This window comes from Hylobates moloch, unplaced genomic scaffold (genome assembly GCF_009828535.3).
Source record: "Hylobates moloch isolate HMO894 unplaced genomic scaffold, HMol_V3 SCAFFOLD_20, whole genome shotgun sequence".
Lineage (NCBI taxonomy): Eukaryota > Metazoa > Chordata > Mammalia > Primates > Hylobatidae > Hylobates > Hylobates moloch.
This window is the reverse complement of record NW_026652295.1, coordinates 36722800-36741079: the sequence shown is the minus strand read 5'-3', so window position 1 is coordinate 36741079 and position 18280 is coordinate 36722800. Positions and strand designations below refer to the sequence as shown.

Here is an 18280-nt window from a genome sequence, read left to right as displayed (position 1 = left end):
CCATCACAGAGAAAGGTCCTCAGACCCTATGCTTCTCCCCCTGCTCCCTTCCCCCTGCGTATTGTGTATGCCTGTCACCCCTCTAATATTCTTTGCACTGCCCTTATTTTGTTCCCTATAGCTGTAGTTTGGGTCACCATCATACCCCGTGTCTGGGATGCTGCCTGGCATATAGCAGGTGTTGAATGAAGGTCACCCTAGCCAGGGCTGTGGGCTAGAAGATGCCCCTAATGGGGCTCCCATGGTGCAGACCCAGAGCTTTACCTCTGGGGTCTATGTCTTGGTCCCCACCCCCACCCTGAACTTGGGCACCATGTCACACACAGCAGATCCCTCTCCTCCTAGTCTGAGACTCCCTCCTCTTCAACTCCTCCTGGTGTTTGGTGGGTGTGGGCCTGAGGACTCCAGAGACACTCCAGCAACCTGTCAGAGAGTTCTCCCATCTAACCCTGTGATGTGTCCCCCAGGCCCCTTCAACGACACTCCTCACTGCGAGGATTGATGGGGCTGCCTGGAAGAGGTGGCCAGGAGGGGAGCCTGAGGTGTGGGGTCCTTCCAGGTTGAAAACTCAAAAGGCCTTTTATTAGGTCTCTCAGGTCTGGGGTGCTCTCATCTACCAACAATTCAATCACCTAACCCTGTGCGACGCCCCAGAGGGTATACAGCGGGAGGGCCAGGCCTGGGCCCAGCACGCACTCAGTGTTGCCACCTTCCTGCTTCAGGCACTTTTCCCATCCCAGACTCTCCAGTGACGGGCAGGAAACACCCTTCTGTGTTTGTGTGTGAATTTGGGCACAGCATTTAAGCCAAGGGAAAGGTGACATTTGACATTCCATGTGTCTGCCCAGCCAAACATCTGGGTTGCTGGATGGCATACCACAGAAGCCCGGAGATAGGAACTTCCGGGCCGACCTGATGAAGGGAGTGAATTTGACCACTCTAGGTACCTCCAAGTGGAATCACACAGGATCAAGGGAGAGTTTTTCAGGTGTTGGGCGCACAGTAGGTGCTCAATGAACCAGGGCAACTTTTCCCAAGGTGTGCTGATTAAGAAAAGGTGTTTTGGTAACAAATAAGCTTGGTGTTGCCACAGCCACCTTTCCCAGGGTTTTTAAATTAAAAAAAATACATATATGTTTAGATATGGGCTCTCAGGCTGTTGCCCACACTGGAGTGCAGTGGCGCAATCCTAGCTCACTGCAGCCTCCAATTCCGGGGCTCAAGCAATCCTCCCGCCTCCACCTCCCGAGTAGCTGGGACTATCAGGCGTGTACCACCACCCACTCCCCGCAGCGATTAATTTTTTTTTTTTTTTGCATCGCATGCCACATGCAGGGTTTGAAAAGAAAAAATATATATATTTTTTCGTAGAGATGAGGTCTCACCATGTTGCCTGGTCTCGAACTCCTGGACTCAAGGGATCTTCCCACCTTGGCCTCCCAAAGTGCTGGGATTATAAGCTCAAGCCACCGCCCTCAGCCTTCAGGGTTTTTAAACATGTGCTGTGTTGTGATGTGCCAGCTGCCTGCATCTTCCAAAGCAGCTCTGATCAAAACCAACACTCTATGTTGCATCTCAGAGACCTGAACTCCCTGAAACCCACTTTCAGAGAACAGTAAGGCAGGTTTCTGAGGACTTGGCCCCTCAGTTCCCAGGAAGGGCTTCCATCATTCCCTTATTAAAGCATTTCAATTTTTCAATCAATGTTACACATGTTTACCTGTAGTCGTAAATATAAGGCCTACTGCATTCCTATCTCCTACCCCAAAGAAAACCAATTTTAACTTTAAGCTTTTTCTTCCTCTTTTACCTCCATATTTCTAAATAACATACTACTCTCAAGTTTTCAGCTTTGGACATCCTTTGTTGATTTCCTGCTAAGAACAAGAACTTGGCTCTCTTACCCTCTGCCACCAATACACAGGCACATTCTTTCCCTCTCCCAGTCTCCTACTGAGATCCAGCATATATTTTTACCAGAGCAATATTCACTAGTATTTGTGTTTACATTATCTGTATGTAAATATTATTCACAGCTGAGTCATGCAGGGTCTGCAGCTCCTCTTCCTGTGTATTTCTGGTTAGGCATTAATACACTGTTATAATTTGCTTAATTGTCTGTATCTATCTCTGATTCTTAGACCTTCTCCAAGCCCTCTGACAGGACACAGTGCTGACGAGATATGGGGCCACCTCACAGGCCTGGAGCTGTGTGCTGAGTTCCCCCAGAGCCCGCCCCGGGTCCCAAGTCTCTGTGTCTTTCTCCGATCACTCCTCCCTCACTGGGGCCTTCCAACACGTACTTGCGAGAATGGCTGCTGAGGAAGTAAGTTTTGAGACTCCTGCGGACTTCTCTTGGGTATCTGTGTTACTGTCGTGCCCATCTGGGACCCTCTCTCGAAGACCCCCTTCTTGGGGCTGGAGGGGCTGCTCACAGCTCCCTGAATGTGCTGCTGAAGGCTCCCTTGAAGACCGCGGCCCCCTCCCACTCATGGTTTCCTGTTTCTCACGCCATCCAGCAGGAAGGTTTCTGCTTGTCTTCCCACCATCCCCTCTTCTTGCTGTGGATTGTTGTTGAAATAAAAGCCTTTGTGAAGCAATCAGGAAGGAGCTGACGCAGACCCAGTTTCTGCGGACCAGTGCACAGAGCACAGCCCACTGCTCCCTGCAGGCCCGCCTCACATCCAGGCCACCAAGCCCCTCTCTTGCCCTTTGCCCCCGTGCTTGTTCACCGCCACTGGGCCTCTGATTTCCTCTGAGGATTTTCATCACGCTCATGACAACTATGCGCTCAATATCTCTGTCCTAGAAGTAGTGGGGACAGGTCCCACTCCTGTGCCTCGCCCCTGCCCTGCCAAATGTTTTTTAAACATTTAAAAATGTAGTAAGTTCATCCTATACACCAAAGAGTGCCACAGCACACACCTCCCTCCAAGCCAGCCTTCGGGTGCCTTCGTCATCCATCCTGGAGGCCCTTCCTAGGGTGGGGTTCGGGTCTAGGGCACGCTGCCTTCCCTCAGGACCCAGCACCCACCCCACCCACGCCTGGGGCCCTCAGGGCTGGGGCTCGTTTTCTGATCCCCCGCCAGTGTGTAACCTCCTGGCTGCTGGCACAGGCTTGGCCCTGCAGACCCACCTTTACCCCAAGGCCAGCCCTGCAGCTTCTCAGGGCAGAGGCCCCCAACAGAAAGCAATGAAGCGGCTGTTTAGTCTGGACGCTAACTGGACGAGTGCCCCCAAGTACTGCAGACAGTCTCTGCACACAAGGCCCCCACCTCTTTCCAGCCCTGGCCAGGGAGGTGGGTCAGTTTTCCCAGAAACCCAGGGGACACTTAGGAGAAGGGGTGAAACGAGAAAACCAAACTTTCATACGATTGGTTTAATTTTTTTTCAGCAGGAGAAAAAAGAATAAAGTTACAAGATTCTTTTAATATTTTCACAATGTTAAAACTAAAACTGAGCTCTAGGCTATGTGTGTAAGTAAATCTAGAACACAAAAGGGTTAAATAAGATTTTCTCTTTTAAAGATACAAGAATTTAAGCTTTCCTTACATTTAACAAACTTCACAGAACAGATACTGCAGGGGAACAAGCCCCACCCCCCACCCCCCACCCCCAGCTCTAAGTCAGGAAGCGAACATGGGCTTCGCTCCCCCAGGCCAGCTCCCCAGGGCTCCTTCCCATGGCTGCCTCCACGCGGCAGGCAGTGGGCGGGGCCTGGGGAGGGCCGGGAAGGGCTCGCACAGCCTCTTCGGGACCAGAGCTTGGCGGAGGCCTGTGCGGGGCTGCCTCACTGAGGATGGCCCGTATGGTGGCCAAGGGCTGTGGCTTGACAGCAGTGGTAAACGCTGGACAGACCTGGCCCCTCTGCCCTGGGCTGCCCTAGAGCAAGACACCGGTCTGGGTCCTGAAGCAAGAATTAAGGCTGGGGATTTTGCAGCGGGTTCCACTCTGGTGGGTGGAGGGTGGGAAGAGCATGACTTCCTATTTCAGTACGTCGGATCAAAAAACATTTGCAGTTGCAGGTGTTCAGCTGTTAATTTGCAGACAGAGTTGAACCATTTGTTGTTTTACAAAAAGGAAAGTTGCTGGGTTAAACTATTCCAGTAGCCTATGTGTGGGCAGATCCACGCTGCCTCTGCAGGGGCCTCCTGCCCTCACCCACCTGGATCAGATGCGGCACTAGGACCACTGGGACTGCTCACCCTGCCTGGGCTTTCAAGGGAATCCTGATCCTGTCCACCCAGCCCCAGCCCCACCTGACTGGTAGTGATTTCCTAACATGGGGCAACCAGGCCCACCCCCACCCTTCCCCACCTGGCGTGAGCAGCTGCAGCTGCTGAACTCCTCTGTGAACATGAGGGGGCACGGGTGGAGAAATGACCCTCAGGCCCCCTCACCCACCAGAGCAAATATCACTCTCGGAGCTGGGCCACAGCCACAAACCGCTGTTCTAGACAGATCCAAACCCACTGTCCCTGGGACATATGCTGCCTTCCCTTACTAAACTTGCTATGTGGTAGATGTGGACTGGGTGTCCTTGGACTATGGGGCTGCATAGAAACGAGAATGGAGGCCACGGCATCATCCTCCTGGCCCCTGGAGGCACGGGCGGCTCCAGCTGGAAGGGGCAGAGCCCGTGGGCAGCAGCTTCCCCAGCTGCTCCCAGCACTTCTACTGATTGTTGTTGGCTATGAAATGTCTTTTTAAAAAACTCCCAATATAGAAATCTGGCTGCAGAGGACAGTGTGCAGACCCGGCCACCGCGCTGTGCTGCCATTCGCCGCATCTGGTCCATGCCAGATCCCTGCACTGGCGAATGGCAGACCAGAGCCGGCAGGGGCAGGGCACTCTGGCTGCTTCTCGTGACCTTGGATCGCGTGTAGAAAAGGCAGGTCTCGTTCGTGGACTAGTCTTGAGTGGAGCTAATTTTCAAAGTGAGGTTACTGTTTCTCTTCTTGTGTGGTGAGTTTTTTCATAGCAAGTCAGGTAAAAAAATTTCCATAAGAATCTGTCCCCCACCACCCATTTCCAGCTCTGTGGGAGAGTGAGGCCACCACCCAGCCCAGCCACGTGGTCAATCTCAGCAGCCTCCCGTGGCCAAGGCACACGTGGCCATCAGGTATCCTGGCTACTGGGACTAAGGATAAGTGAAGAGGTGAAAGGCCGAACATTAAACAGAGTTTCTGGCAAAGCCATGTGCGTCGTGGGAACTTTAACACCAGCTTCTACTCCTCTATTAACTCAGAGTCTCCGTCTGGAACACTTTCCACTTAAGGCTTTTTATAAGTTTGACTCCAGCAGTGACAGGTATGTGTTGTTTTAAATCCACTAGCCATGCTCAAAAAAAAAATATTCTTCATGTTTTAATTTTATACAATGGCTAGCAGGCACCTTAGTAACCAGCCAGAAATCAATTTCAACCACCATCAACCCCTAAACTACAGTACCAGGATGGCTGGCTAAAGAAAGGAAACGGACTGGCTGCAGTCTGACGCGTGCCCAGTACAAGGTGTCTGGCTGACTTTGTCCTAAATAAGGCTAACATTAGTGAACTAAGAACAGCGTCATGTGGTGGCCATGCCTGGCCTTCAGGAGCACCCCTCCCCAATGCGCTGGCAGGAGCGCCCCACTTTCCGGTCCAGCTTCACCATTTTCATGATGGCTTCCTCCCGGCCACGGCCCATGTGGTCGAATGTGCAGTCGTGCTGCTCGGGGAGGCGATGTAACATACAGAACACGTAACCTGCAGCAGTAGGAGAAGCAGAGGAAAGAGGGTGTTAGGGTGGCCTCCAAGTGCACAGAGCCTCACGACTGCCTTTGTCCAGAGGATGGAGGGGCATCCCAGTGAGTGGACAACAGTCATTGCAGGGGTTCCTGATGCAGCAGAGAGCTCACTCCAACACCCGCACCCTGTAGCAAGAAGGTCAGCACTTCGCATTCCACAGCTGCTCAAGCCTGTCCGACACCCTCCGAACTCACGAGCTGTGGCTGCTCAGAGGCTGCCCCTGCCTGGACCCTTGAAGGGTAGAACCCTAAGTTGATGGCTGCAGAGAGACACAGCCCTATCCTTGGAAATGAGTGAGCTCTGCGCTCCTCTCCAGCACCATGCAGGTGGAAGAGCACAGGCTGTCAGCTCAGCACTCTGCTTGGCTCGGGCAAACTGTGATTTCCACCACAGGATGCCCACCATTTCTAGGAGGCAGGAGAAATGATTATGTCTTAAATGACATTCCACCTCCTGTACAGCTGGGGCTTGAGAGGATGGTGGGAGTGCTCAAACCACAACCCACAAATGAGTGGGGGCTCTCAAAGGAAAGTGGATTATTTCTATTGCTAGAAAAGGTATTAGAAAGAGAGGAAAGGACAGCAATGCTGGGCTCCAATCGCCATCTCCAAGGAACCTGATACTTCCAACTCCACTGGGTAGGTGAGAGAGGTTGAGATCCCCACACTTGGGGCCTCCCAACTGTCCTTCCCTCCCAGAAGTGCAGGATGCTACAAGACTCTTTTTGAAGCAGAGAAATCCAAGGGAGACACTGGTCTGGCAAATAAGAGAAAAAGACCAGTGATGAAAGATCAAGAGGCCTATCGAGCAGGGAGCTGGCACAGGTAAAGTCACTCTGGGTCGGGAACAAGGAGGGGAGGGCTGCCGGGAGCCAGGAGCCAGGCTCAGAGAACTCAGGGCGCAGCTGCACCAGGGTGTCTCCCATTCCCTCCAGCTTCCCAGGCAATCTCTAGAGCGGCCGATACGCATGTGGAGCACAGACATCTGAGGTCCCCAGAGTCTGCTGGCCACTTCTTTCAGGAACGCTGGGGAGAACAAGATCAGGGCTAGGAAGACACCTGCCAGTGCTGGCTGGCTCCTCACCACCTTCTCATCCCATCAGCATTATCTCACCATAGCCTGGATCAGGTCCACAGGAGCAAGCTTCCAGGTAAATCTAGATCCATTCCTAAACCTGTTCCCCCTGTCTGGGGCAGGCATCCCACAGCAGCCTGCCCAAGCAAACACTCTCCTTACTTGTTTTCCAACCAACAGCATCTCTTTTCAGACTTCTTTCTTTTAATCCCTCATCCAAGCCATAAAGAACAGGCAGCCACCCCTTGCAAACTGACTCATCCCTCCTCACATCCTCAACTTCTTTTCAGAGATGTAGAGGCTGTGCTTTTAGAAGAACAGCAAGGGCCCAAGCAAGGACAAAGTGGCCACAGGATGAACAGTTTCAACAGCCTTAAGATTTAAGGTTAAGATTCAATAGCCTTAACTTCTAAGATTAACTTCACATATATTCCTCAGCCTGAGGGAAGGAGAGTGTGTGGTGTCCTCAATGGCTGGGGACCAACCAGCCTCAAGGATGTAGCTGGCACTCACACCCTACTAGGAAGTCTTGAGCCCAGGCTGTGTGCAAGGGACATGTACACAGCCTAGGGGGTTGGAGTGACCCAGCTGAGCTTGGGCCATCCATTGTGTGAGAAAACACATTATTAACTGCTTCCCAGGGAGAGCAGGGCAGTATGTTTGACTCTAAATTGGGATTGGGTTTAAGGAAAAGAACAGAGATGCAATTTTTGTCTCCCGAGAAGCCGAGCTCCCACTTGGTCCAAAAGCAAAGTTAAGATTAATGAGCTCATGTGTTATATTTACTGATAAGTTCATTACTCGAAGATATTGGATACCAGTTGTTTTTCTCCTAAAGGATTTTGCAGCAGAGGCATGGATGGCCTCAGTATGCATCCTCCATCTAACAAGTAAAATCATCTTTTCGTAGCAAAGCCTACCTGGTGAGGGAGAACCTGCTGCCAGTCAGGGCTTAGGGTAGGGGCACCAGCAGGATGGCATCAGGATGTATCTATAGACATTTTTGTCACCAAGTCCTCACATATTTCTGTACTTTCAGCATCTATAATAAGGGGTGGGTGGACCCCTGCTGCCCCTTCCCTTCCCTTTCTTCAAGATACTGGGATGATTCAGAAGGTCCCAGGGGCTCTCCTCTCTTTCTGATGAATGGTGCTGGCTGAATAAAAGCAGCAGGAAATGGATTACCGCTGGAATTAACTTGGCTCCTGGCTCAGTTTAACACCTCATTAGTCAAAGATGGACTGAGGTGGAAGGAAAGGCTACATCTGGCCCCCCTTCTCCATGTTTGCTTAGCTTGCCTTCCGCCAGCTAGTGAGCAGCCAGCTTGGTGGATGTCAGAGCCCCAGGACTCTGGAAAAAGGAACAGGGAGTGACACCCACAGTAGCTACCCTGATATTCCCTCTACCAGCCCAAAACACCTTATTTCTCTGCCCAGGTTCTGTGTACCTGTTAGACACATCTTGACACTTGGCTTAGATTTTTTTTTTTTTTTTTTTGAGACAGGGTCTTGCTCTGTCACCAGGCTGGAGTGCTGTGGTGCGATCCTAGTTCACCGCAGCCTCAACCTTCTGGGCTCAAGAGGTCTTCTTGCCTCAGCCTCCCCAGTAGCGCGACTACAAGCACATATCACCACACCTAGCTGTTTTTTTATATTTTATTTTTGTAGAGACAAGGTCTCACTATGTTGCCCAGGCTGGTCTCACACTCCTGGCTTCAGGCATTCCTCCTGCCTCGACCTCTCCAAGTGCTGGGATTGCTGGGATTAGAAGGCACCCTCTAATCCCAGCACTTTGAGAGGCCAAGGCAGGAGGAATGCTTTCAAAAATCCACACCCAGCCAGCTTGCATTTTTGAAAGGTAAAAAACTATTAAACAGCAGATAGATTTTGGGAGCAGCGCTGGTAGCAATGAGAATATATGGCACTGTAATTCACTGGAGAAAAGTTTGGGGGAAACTCTGGAGGGCTAACTTCCCAAGTAGCTGCACTGAGGTTATTAGATGGCATAAATTAAGCTCAATTCTTTCTCCTGTCAGGATCATTCACTAAGAGGAAGCTATGTCTGGAACTTGTCCCAAATGCTGAGCAGATATTATCTACTGACAGCAGCTAATGGTGAAATGCATTTTGGTGTCAGAAAGGGGTTGTCCTGGATACAGGGGATGGCAGGTAGAGGTGCATGGGAATGACTGGTGGATGGGATGAATCTTTATCCTCTTTTCTTGGTACTCACAGATCTGTTTCCAGAAACCACTACAAGTGTCATGAACCTTGGGTTGCTCTCTGATTGAATTCTGGGATCCAAGCTGGGTAAGGAGAGAGAGGAGTCCAGGCTGCTACAGAAGATTATTTTCCCTAATTTCAATGATAAGCAGTTTTAAAACACAGAGGATTTATAGTCATGTGAGCTAGGCCAGCCTTAACACTTCCTCTACCTCATTTCTTAGAAATCAATCAGGGCCTTTCCAGAGAGGGCCAAGGACGGTGGCATCCAGGAGGGATGAAAACACTGAGGACACAGAACTGACCTGCTGAACTACGACAGCAGCTCTGGTATTATTACCCAGGGTATCATGTAATTCTTTTTTCCCCAGATTTTAAAAAGTTATATATTAAAATCAAATTCAAATAAAGCCACATATTCATAGCCGGCTGATCTTTGACAAAGCCAATGAGAACTTACACTGGGAAGAGGAAACCCTCTTCAATAAATAGTGCTCAGAGAATTGGCCTGCCCCATGTAGAAGAATGAGACTGGACCCCTATCTCTCACCACACACAAAAATCAACTCAAAATGACTCAAGACTTCAACTCAAGACCCGAAACTGTAAGAATACTACAAGAAAACCTAGGGAAAACTCTTATGGACATTGATCTAGGCAAAGAATTTATAACTAAACCTCAAAAGCACAGGCAACAACAACAAAAATAGACAAATGAGACTTAACTAAATTAAAAGCTTCTGCACAGCAAAAGAAATAATCAAACGGGTAAAAAGAAAACCTGCCAAATGGGAAAAAATATCTGCAAACTACTCATCTGACAGGGGACTAATATCCAGAGTACAAAAGGTACTTAACAGGAAAAAAAAAATCTTATTAAAAATTGGCAAAGGACATGAATAGACAATTATCAAAAGAAGATGTACAATCAGTAGGTGTATAAAAAATACTCAACATCATTAATCATCAGAGAAATACAAATCAAAACCACAATGAGATATCTTACCCCAGTCAGTATGGCTATTGTTAAAAAGACAAAAAAAATAACAGATCCTGGCGAGGATGCAGAGAAAAGGGAACTCCCACTGTTGGTGGGAATGTCAACTAGGAAAGCCACTATAGAAACTGCTATGGAAATTTCTCAAAAAACTAAGAATTATCATTTGATCCAGCAATCCCACCACAGGGTATCTACCCAAAGGAAAAAAAGTCAATATATCAAAGGGATGCCTGCATTCGCATGTTTATTGTGGCACTATCCACAAAAGCAAAGATATGAAATCAACCTCAGTGTCCATCAAGGGATGAATGGATAAATAAAATGTAGTATACACAAACAGGAATACTCTTCAGTCAAAAAGAATGAAATCATGTCAGTTGCAGCAACATGGATGGAACTGGAAGTCATTATCTTAAGTGAAATACACCAGGCACACAAAGGCAAATATCCCATGTTCTCACTTATATTCAGGAGCTAAATAATTTAAACACATGGAGGTAGAGAGTGAAAAGAGAGAGACTGGGAGGGTGAATGTGGGGAGGGAGGAGGATGAAGGGAAGTGGATTAAAGGGTATAAACACATAGTAAGATAGAAGGAATAAATTCAGTGTTAGATAGTGGAGTAGGATGACTATACTTAGCAAAAATGTACTGTACTTGGGTGACAGATACCCTAACCCTGACCTGATCACATGCATTATATACATGTAACAGAATTTCTCATGTACCCCATACATTTGTACAAATAAAAAAAACAAATTCACTGACTCATTCACATACATACATTCCCATATCTACACTTTCCTTATGGCCCTATCGTTCAGCAGCACGTAATTTTAAAAACATTTCAACAGATTTTTGCTTACTGTAGCTATGTATCATTTGGTGCTTTGAAGGGATAAAGGAGGATAAGGGATAGGGGAATATGGTTAAAAGGATGCTCACCCCCCAAAAAGAGAGGGGAGGAGTCATGGCAAAGTGGTTGAAAATGTAACCTGCCTGCTAAATGTGGTTTAACCTTAGCCCTTTCCCCTGCCAAGTCACATGACTGGCTACCCTGCTCCTTAGAGCCCAAGATTACTGGATTTTCATGAAATACTGGTTCAGGAGGAAGCTGCAGAGCTTCCTTAAGGATGCCTGAGTTGCGTTCAGTAAATCTGCACAAAACGCTCAAGAACTTGTGTGGGCGTCCCTTTGCTTGCTGGCACTGAAGAGCAATTTAGGATGAGCCCTCGATTTCAAAGGGAGGGAAAAACAGCAGCTCTGCAGGCACTGTGCTCCGTGACTCCACTTTCCATGGCCCTCTGGACTGAGGCCTCTCTCTGCCTGCCAACACCCTGGCTTCTGACAGGCTGCCCTGGGCACAGGAAGAGAGAGAGCAGGACTAGTGAGGAGGCCCAACCACAGCAGGTAGTACCAGTCACCCCCTGTGATCTGGGGGGGAAGGTCTCCCCAGGGTCTCCACCAGCTACACCCTCCATCTGAGAAGACCTCCTTCAAGTGAGCAGACAGCATCACGAGGGGGCACATGGAACAGGAATGCAAGAAGAGGGTGCCTGTCCAGACAGCCACAGTGGCTGAACCACCGAAGGCTGTCATCCCGGGGCCCCGCCCAAGCCTGTGGCTTGGCACAGTGATGGGGGCAGAGCAATCACTTCCCTAACTGTCGCTACCAAAGACACAAGATTATGGCAAAAGGCAAAAACACAATTCAAGACCTATCTAAAACTCTGTTCTGAAAGAATCCCATGTGAATGAGAAAAAGCAGGAGGCAGTTTTCAGCTCACTCACCTGGAATAGACAGGCGGGGGGTAGGGGCACTTCTCTCGGGAGGACAGGTATTTCAATAGAAACCACTCATAAATATTAAACCAGAACATCTGGACTCAGCCCTCCTGATGCAGAAATGGGGCCTATGGCCCTAATGACCCATGTGCCACATAAACCTGAAGATGCCCAATACCTAAAGGGCCTTAGAAACACATTCCCAGCAGAAAACTGAACTGAGGAGCATTTTTCCAAGACCCATAAAGATCTGACGTGCAGATCTCTAAAACTAATCATTTGGCGGGAACCAAACTTCTAACATGACCCTACAGCTTTTAAAGCTAACATCTGAAATGGATACAATTCATTCAGATGCTCTCATCCACAGCGACACCTCACTTCTGTCTATACAGGGAGGAGGAGTGGGTGTTTTGAGACTAAACCTACATGACTGAGAAAAATCTGCACAAATGCCATCATTAGGCAAAGGTGCCATAACATCTAACACTTCGTTCTAAAGTGCTGTGAAAATTTTAACAACATCTCACTCACTTATATACAAAAGTCAACATCAATCACTGCCCAAAAGGAACACTCCAAGGTGTAACTCAACCTAGAAGGTCGGGCTGGGTGTGTGTTCTGTGTTCTTTACCTCTAGGCAATGCTGGCAGGCTAGGCACACCTCGAGGGCAGCTGAACCAAGTCAAGTAGCGTCCGCTGGTTCCCTTGCCCCAGTGGCCACAGGGAATGGCTACTATAAGGGGTCTGGAGAGGTGGGTGGAGCAGGAGCTGGAGGGCAGAGGGAAGGAGCCCACCTTACATCCTGCCTGAGGTGAGGCCTCTACCCTTGGCTGAGGCCCCTGGACCCTACAGGCCAGCATTTCCCTCCAATCCCTAAGAACTGGGCAGGTGTTGAACTGCCCTTTTACACAGAATTTCCTGAGGGAGACAAAGAAGGTGATGCTGAAAGTCACAAAAGTTGAGCCCTTGACATTTTGATTCAATCGGTGCTAGATAGAAATGTTAAATATTGGCTTTATCTTGAAGTAAAAAGTATTACTTCAAGTTGGCAAAACTGGACAGCTCTGTATACTTTTGGACTATAATTAATTAAACATTTGCTTTCTTGCAGATCCCTCACTTGGAAGCTCCCTCAAGTGGCTGTTTTATTAAAGCCACAGACCAGGGAGGGCTGCAGCTCCAGCTGCTCAGGTGTTTTTACCTCATTTGCAAATATTTTACACTTCCTTGCTCATTTAAATTTCAAATTGTCAAAAGTTGAAGGAGGACCTAAAAATACTGATGAGCCTTGGGGATGAGGTACTGTAACACGCTCTGCTGGTGTGCAGCCCGAGGTGGCAGCATGCTGCTGTCTGCGCAGAGGCACCTGCTCACCATCCCCCAGCACAGCGACGGAGCCCAGGCAGGTATATCCGGTTTTTTGGTAAATCAGAGACTATTCCTGTGGATGCACATGAGCTCCAGCAGACAGAAGCTATCCAAGACCTCCCAAAGCATCCTGAGTTGACCCTCCAAATCTCAACTCATTAATCTCAAGTGGTACATCAATTCATGAACCACTTGGCATCTAAAGTGTCTATTTCAAACATAAATGACAAATATCCCTGACCCATCTTCCTTAAATGATCAAGCAGCCTTATTAAAAATATATATATATCACATTTTTCTAGCAAGGTAATAATTGTTTAAAGCTTAGGACAGCTCACTGACCTCATAGCTCATATGTAAGTACACGCTGGGAACAGCAGGTGGTTACAAGGAAGCTTGTTGTAAAGCATTAGCCATTTATACTCCTACCAGCAGCAATCCCTGGATTATACCACATGCGCTGACCCAATGCCCAAGGCAGAATTTGTAGCACAGAAATGTATTATATTAAAGGACCTAAATGCATTTTATTTCATCAGGCCAGGGTGCAGGCAAAGCAGCTGCAGGTGTTTCGGGAATGGAAGGCATCTGCTTTACATTCTCCTCCATCCCTGGCTTTGCATAGTAGAGGGAAAATCATTAGACTCCAATAAACAGAACTGGATCCCAGCTTGCTGAGTTGGCTGACATAGTGCTCTGCTGGGCTGAGAAGAGAACCACTGGATGGACAGAAGTCAGTTGCCCAGGGCGCTGGAACCAAAGCCACAGTGAATCAACAAGCTGGGCATTGGTCTGTCTGCTTTTCAAAGAGAAGGAAAACTTGCAATTTAGAAAAGCCCACGCTCCTCCTCAACAATTTCATAAGAAACACTAAATCATATTGAGACAGCTCTAAAACCGAAGCAATCATCTGCTTCCCCCAAATAAAATATCAGTTACATGCCAGCTAAATGTTAGAACCAAAAGCAGTATGATAGAGGCAAAGATACAAAAGCCTTGTGCAAACAACTCATAAGGCAGCTGTGTGCAGTCAGCGGTGATCCAGAGCCCTCCCTTGGCATGTGCCGTCACATTGCTCTCAGAGAGCCGTCAGCAGTGCAGGCAAGAAAACTGTGCCACAGTCCAGCTTAACGAAGCTCTCCATGCAGTTTGTACACACGCCGTTTTAAAAGTATAAAAAAATTCACCACTGTTGATGTCCTTTATTATTGTTTCTCCAGACAGCCCCATTCTTCCAAAAGCTCTAATTACCTCTTTCCTCTCCTCTGTGGAGAATGTCGGCTTTGTCCCAGTAATGTCTCCTTCTGTCACCCAGCTCAAGCAGCCCTCACTTTACCTGACAGCCAGAGAACAAACCCTCCATTGCTCACTCTTTTGCCTCCATGTAGGAAAACCTATTTTTGCAACCCAGGGGGTAAGGGGTTAGGAGGCCCACACCGTGAAAGATATTGTGACTTATGAGAACTCTCCTCCAAGCAAGCCCTTCAATGCCCAGCCCACAAGGAGACGGGGGCTGGCTGCACGCTCATATGCTAGGCTGTTTTATCTGGAGATGAACATATATTTAAAAACTAAGAGAAAATGGCTCAAGGCAGTTTTTGCCACAAGAATAAGGAAATGACTTGCTCTTTCAAACATCATTTCATTTCAGTAGCTGAAAGCAGGTGGCATTAACCACTTGGTACCTGGGGCAGTCTTTAGGGTCCAAAAACCCCTAAGGAGGCACCTGCAGTCCTGGCGGGCCCCTCCACCTCCTCCAGCCTCTACACGGCTCTCGGGGGAAGAGTGCTGTGCTGCTAAGAAACTTCTGTTTTGGGAATGGCCTTATCCTCCTTTCAGTAGGCTCCTGATTTGTTTGGCTTTCTCTTTCAGCATTTCCCAATCCTTTAAAAGATTATCTTCTCAAACAGAGCAGTCTCCTACAAAACCAGCTCCAAAGTTAAAGTAGAGATGACAAAAGGGGCTGCACACATTCCATCCAGGAGCTGCTGAGGACACAGCCTGGGCCCATGGGGGTAACTCAGTTGCCAGGCTCCTGACACATGGCTTGCTAGGGAGCTATGGCCTGTTTAGCCTCCCTGAAGGCACCTTTGCAGGCAAGAGTCAGTTCATCCAAGTCACAGAATGTCCGAGTGGCAATGTGGTCAGGGGGCATCGGACTATAAATGCCACACATCTCTCTCCAGAGAAACACCTGGAAAAGAAAGGAACATTTTCCCCATCTTTCCCAACTGACCTTTCAATCCACACACTGGGATCACAGGGAGTATGAAGATGAGAAACTGGGGTGGGGAGAGACCTGTGACTTAGTCCCAACCCTGCTTCCACAGCAAGTCCCTTAACAGCTAAACTACACATTCTCTTTCAGGATAATACAGTACGGAGTGTGCGCTTTGGACCCAAGTACTGAATTCAGGTTCCCGCTGCCCTGTTTTGACAGTTATGTGGCTCAGGCCATTTAATCTTGAAGAACCTCCGCTGTGTCTGCTCTAAGATGGGGCTGTTAAGGGCATAAATGAAAACCGTGCCTGTGAAGCACCCGGCAACGTGCTCAAGGAGGGCTGGTTGGTCCTGGGATGATTCTTCAGGGTGGGGTCATCCCTTTTGCCATTTTGTCCTATATGGTGCAGCTGACATGCTTGGCATTATGACTCTGACCCTCTTCCCCCATCATGTCTGTTCCTTCCTCCTCCATTCACACCACCTTTTTTCTGCCCCACTTGCTTTCACCTCCCCATCTAGATTCTGGTTCCATTCTCCGTTGAGAAGTCACTGCTGACAAAAGAGAACGAATGTGGAAATCTTCCTCTGAACATATGATGTACAAGTTTCCTCTCTCCCCCTCCACAAGCCTGTCTTTACAGACTATAAATGCATGCTAAGTGACAAGCTCAGTAAAAATTTCTGAAGATATGCAAATTTCAGAGAAATCTGAATTAAATATACAAAGACTACACAGTGCAGCCTGGAAAGTACTCAGTGGTTAGGGACACCATGAAAGGGACACAGAAACTTTCCAAGGACATCAGAGAGGAGCTCCTCTACAGGTACAGCTGAGTATTCTGTAAGCCTCTGTCACAAACAGAGGCAGAGCATGTGTTGCCAAGTTTGGTCATGTATTGATTGTTGAAAAGCCACATGTCTATTTCCCCAAGACTGTCAGGCTGGGAGCTGTAGTGAAAGGAAGAGCAGGAGAAAGGAATGGGCTGTAGACATTCTGCAAACAATCTATGTTTTCACCCAAACTGTGCCAGCATCACATGCACTTGTTTTATGTGCTTGTTTTAAGAATGAAGTTTCTCTAAGGGCTTCTTGTTTTTACCACGATAACTCAAAAAGGTCATTCCGAGGAGCTTAAAAGTACAAGCATGCTTTTGCCCTGTTTCCACAAAATATGAACTGCAAAGTCAGAAGTCCTACAGTGTCTGCTGTCCACTGTTACAAGACTGTGTGGTGGGGTGGGGGTGGGGGTGGGCAGAGAAGCTGGCTTCTTGATTCTCCATGTTTAAAGTTGGTTTATTTAAAAACACCTGCCCTGAAGGGGAAGAGGCCTACTCAGTGTAGAAAAATATTTTCTGCAGACATGAGTGCAAATCTGAAGTCAGACTACACACTGTAGTGAAAGGCCTACTGAATGGATAGCCCACTAAAGGACTCTACAAATCTCCTGTGTGGAAGGTATTAATAACCCCATAGCCCAGTTCCATTTCACTTGGGGGTGTAGGAGAGGGGGCTCAGATATGACTTCACCTAATGGTTACAATTTGGGTATAAAAAACACCCCATGAACAGCTGGGCATGGTGGCTCATGTCTGTAAGCCCAGCATTTTCTGGGGCTGAGGCAGGAGGATCACTTGCAACCAGGAGGTCAAGCTGCAGTGAGCCATTATCGAGCCACGGCACTCTAGCCTGGGCAAAAGACCAAGACCCTATCTCAAAACAAAACAAAACACCCTATGAATGGAGCCTGAAAATCACTCAATCTAATGACCCTTTTCAATTCTCACTTAGAACACCTCTAGAAAGCTGACTACTCCTGTGGGCTCTGTGACATCTGCTTACCTTGTTTTCCTTCTCTTTCTCTGATGGCTCTTCATCTGCTGTCCTTGAAATATTAGCATTATTCAGTGCTGGACCTTCTTTTTGTCTTAATCCTACACTCTTCACACTCTTCTTCAAGGTTAAAATTCTAACTATGTATGCTAACAATTCTGAAATTTATCTCTCTGCCCCAGACCTCTCTTTGGAGCTCCATATCTGTGTATTCATTACTACTTGGCATCTCAGGTATTTCAGACTTGAGATGTCTAACATGGGACACTTGCTACTTCCTCACACATTTGCTTCTTCTTCATCTCCCATTCTAAGAGAATAGGGCCGCCATGCAGCCAGCGGCTCATGACACAAACCTGGAGTCATCACTGATCCCTTACTTACTCTTCACATTCAACTACCGAGTCTTGTGGATACGATTTCCAAAAATCAAATCCATTCACTTCTTGCCATCTCTACTGCCACCACCTAGTCAAAACCACCAGAATCTTTTTTTCCGAGGCTGCTGCAATAGCCTCCTTTAGGTGGTCGCCCCATATCAAACCCACCTTCCTCAGAGCAGCCAGCATCATAAGCCGCCACCTAGTCAAAGCCACCAGTATCTTTTTTCCAAGGCTGCTGCAATAGCCTCCTTTAGGTGGTCGCCCCACATCAAATCCACCTTCCTCAGGGCAGCCAACATGATGAGATGATGAGATCCAGCCCTGTCTGTGATTACCGTGCTCCACTGATTACAATAAAAATCTCCCCATTGAAGCACGATCTCAACCCTGGCTGCCGCTTCCCCTTGTGCCATTTACTCCCTTGCATTCTATGTCCCAGACACACTGACTCCCAAAGGAAATTCTTGCTTACTCAGGCCTTGGCTTCAATGACTTCCTCAAGAAGATCTTCCTGGACCCTCAGACTAGGTTAGGGCCCAGTTGGATGCTTTCAAGGCATCTTGAACTTTTCCTTCAATCACTAGTCACAATTTGAATTTAGCGT

At 48.2% G+C, this 18280-nt stretch overlaps 1 protein-coding gene across 7 annotated transcripts in view; it reads right to left on the bottom strand.

Annotated features, from left to right (window-relative positions):
• The window catches only part of ZFAND3 (zinc finger AN1-type containing 3), a 378840-nt gene that overhangs the window by 31264 nt on the left and 329296 nt on the right, over positions 1–18280 (bottom strand). For 2 of the 7 annotated variants that reach the window (XM_032141224.2, XM_058432671.1), the window contains one exon: positions 3365–5746. The exons of the other annotated variants lie outside the window; for them this stretch is intronic. In XM_032141224.2, coding sequence (XP_031997115.1) covers positions 5592–5746 — 155 coding nt within the window. In that variant the 3' untranslated portion in view covers positions 3365–5591. Of the gene's footprint in view, positions 1–3364; positions 5747–18280 lie in introns of those variants that run through there. 7 annotated transcript variants of the gene reach the window in all.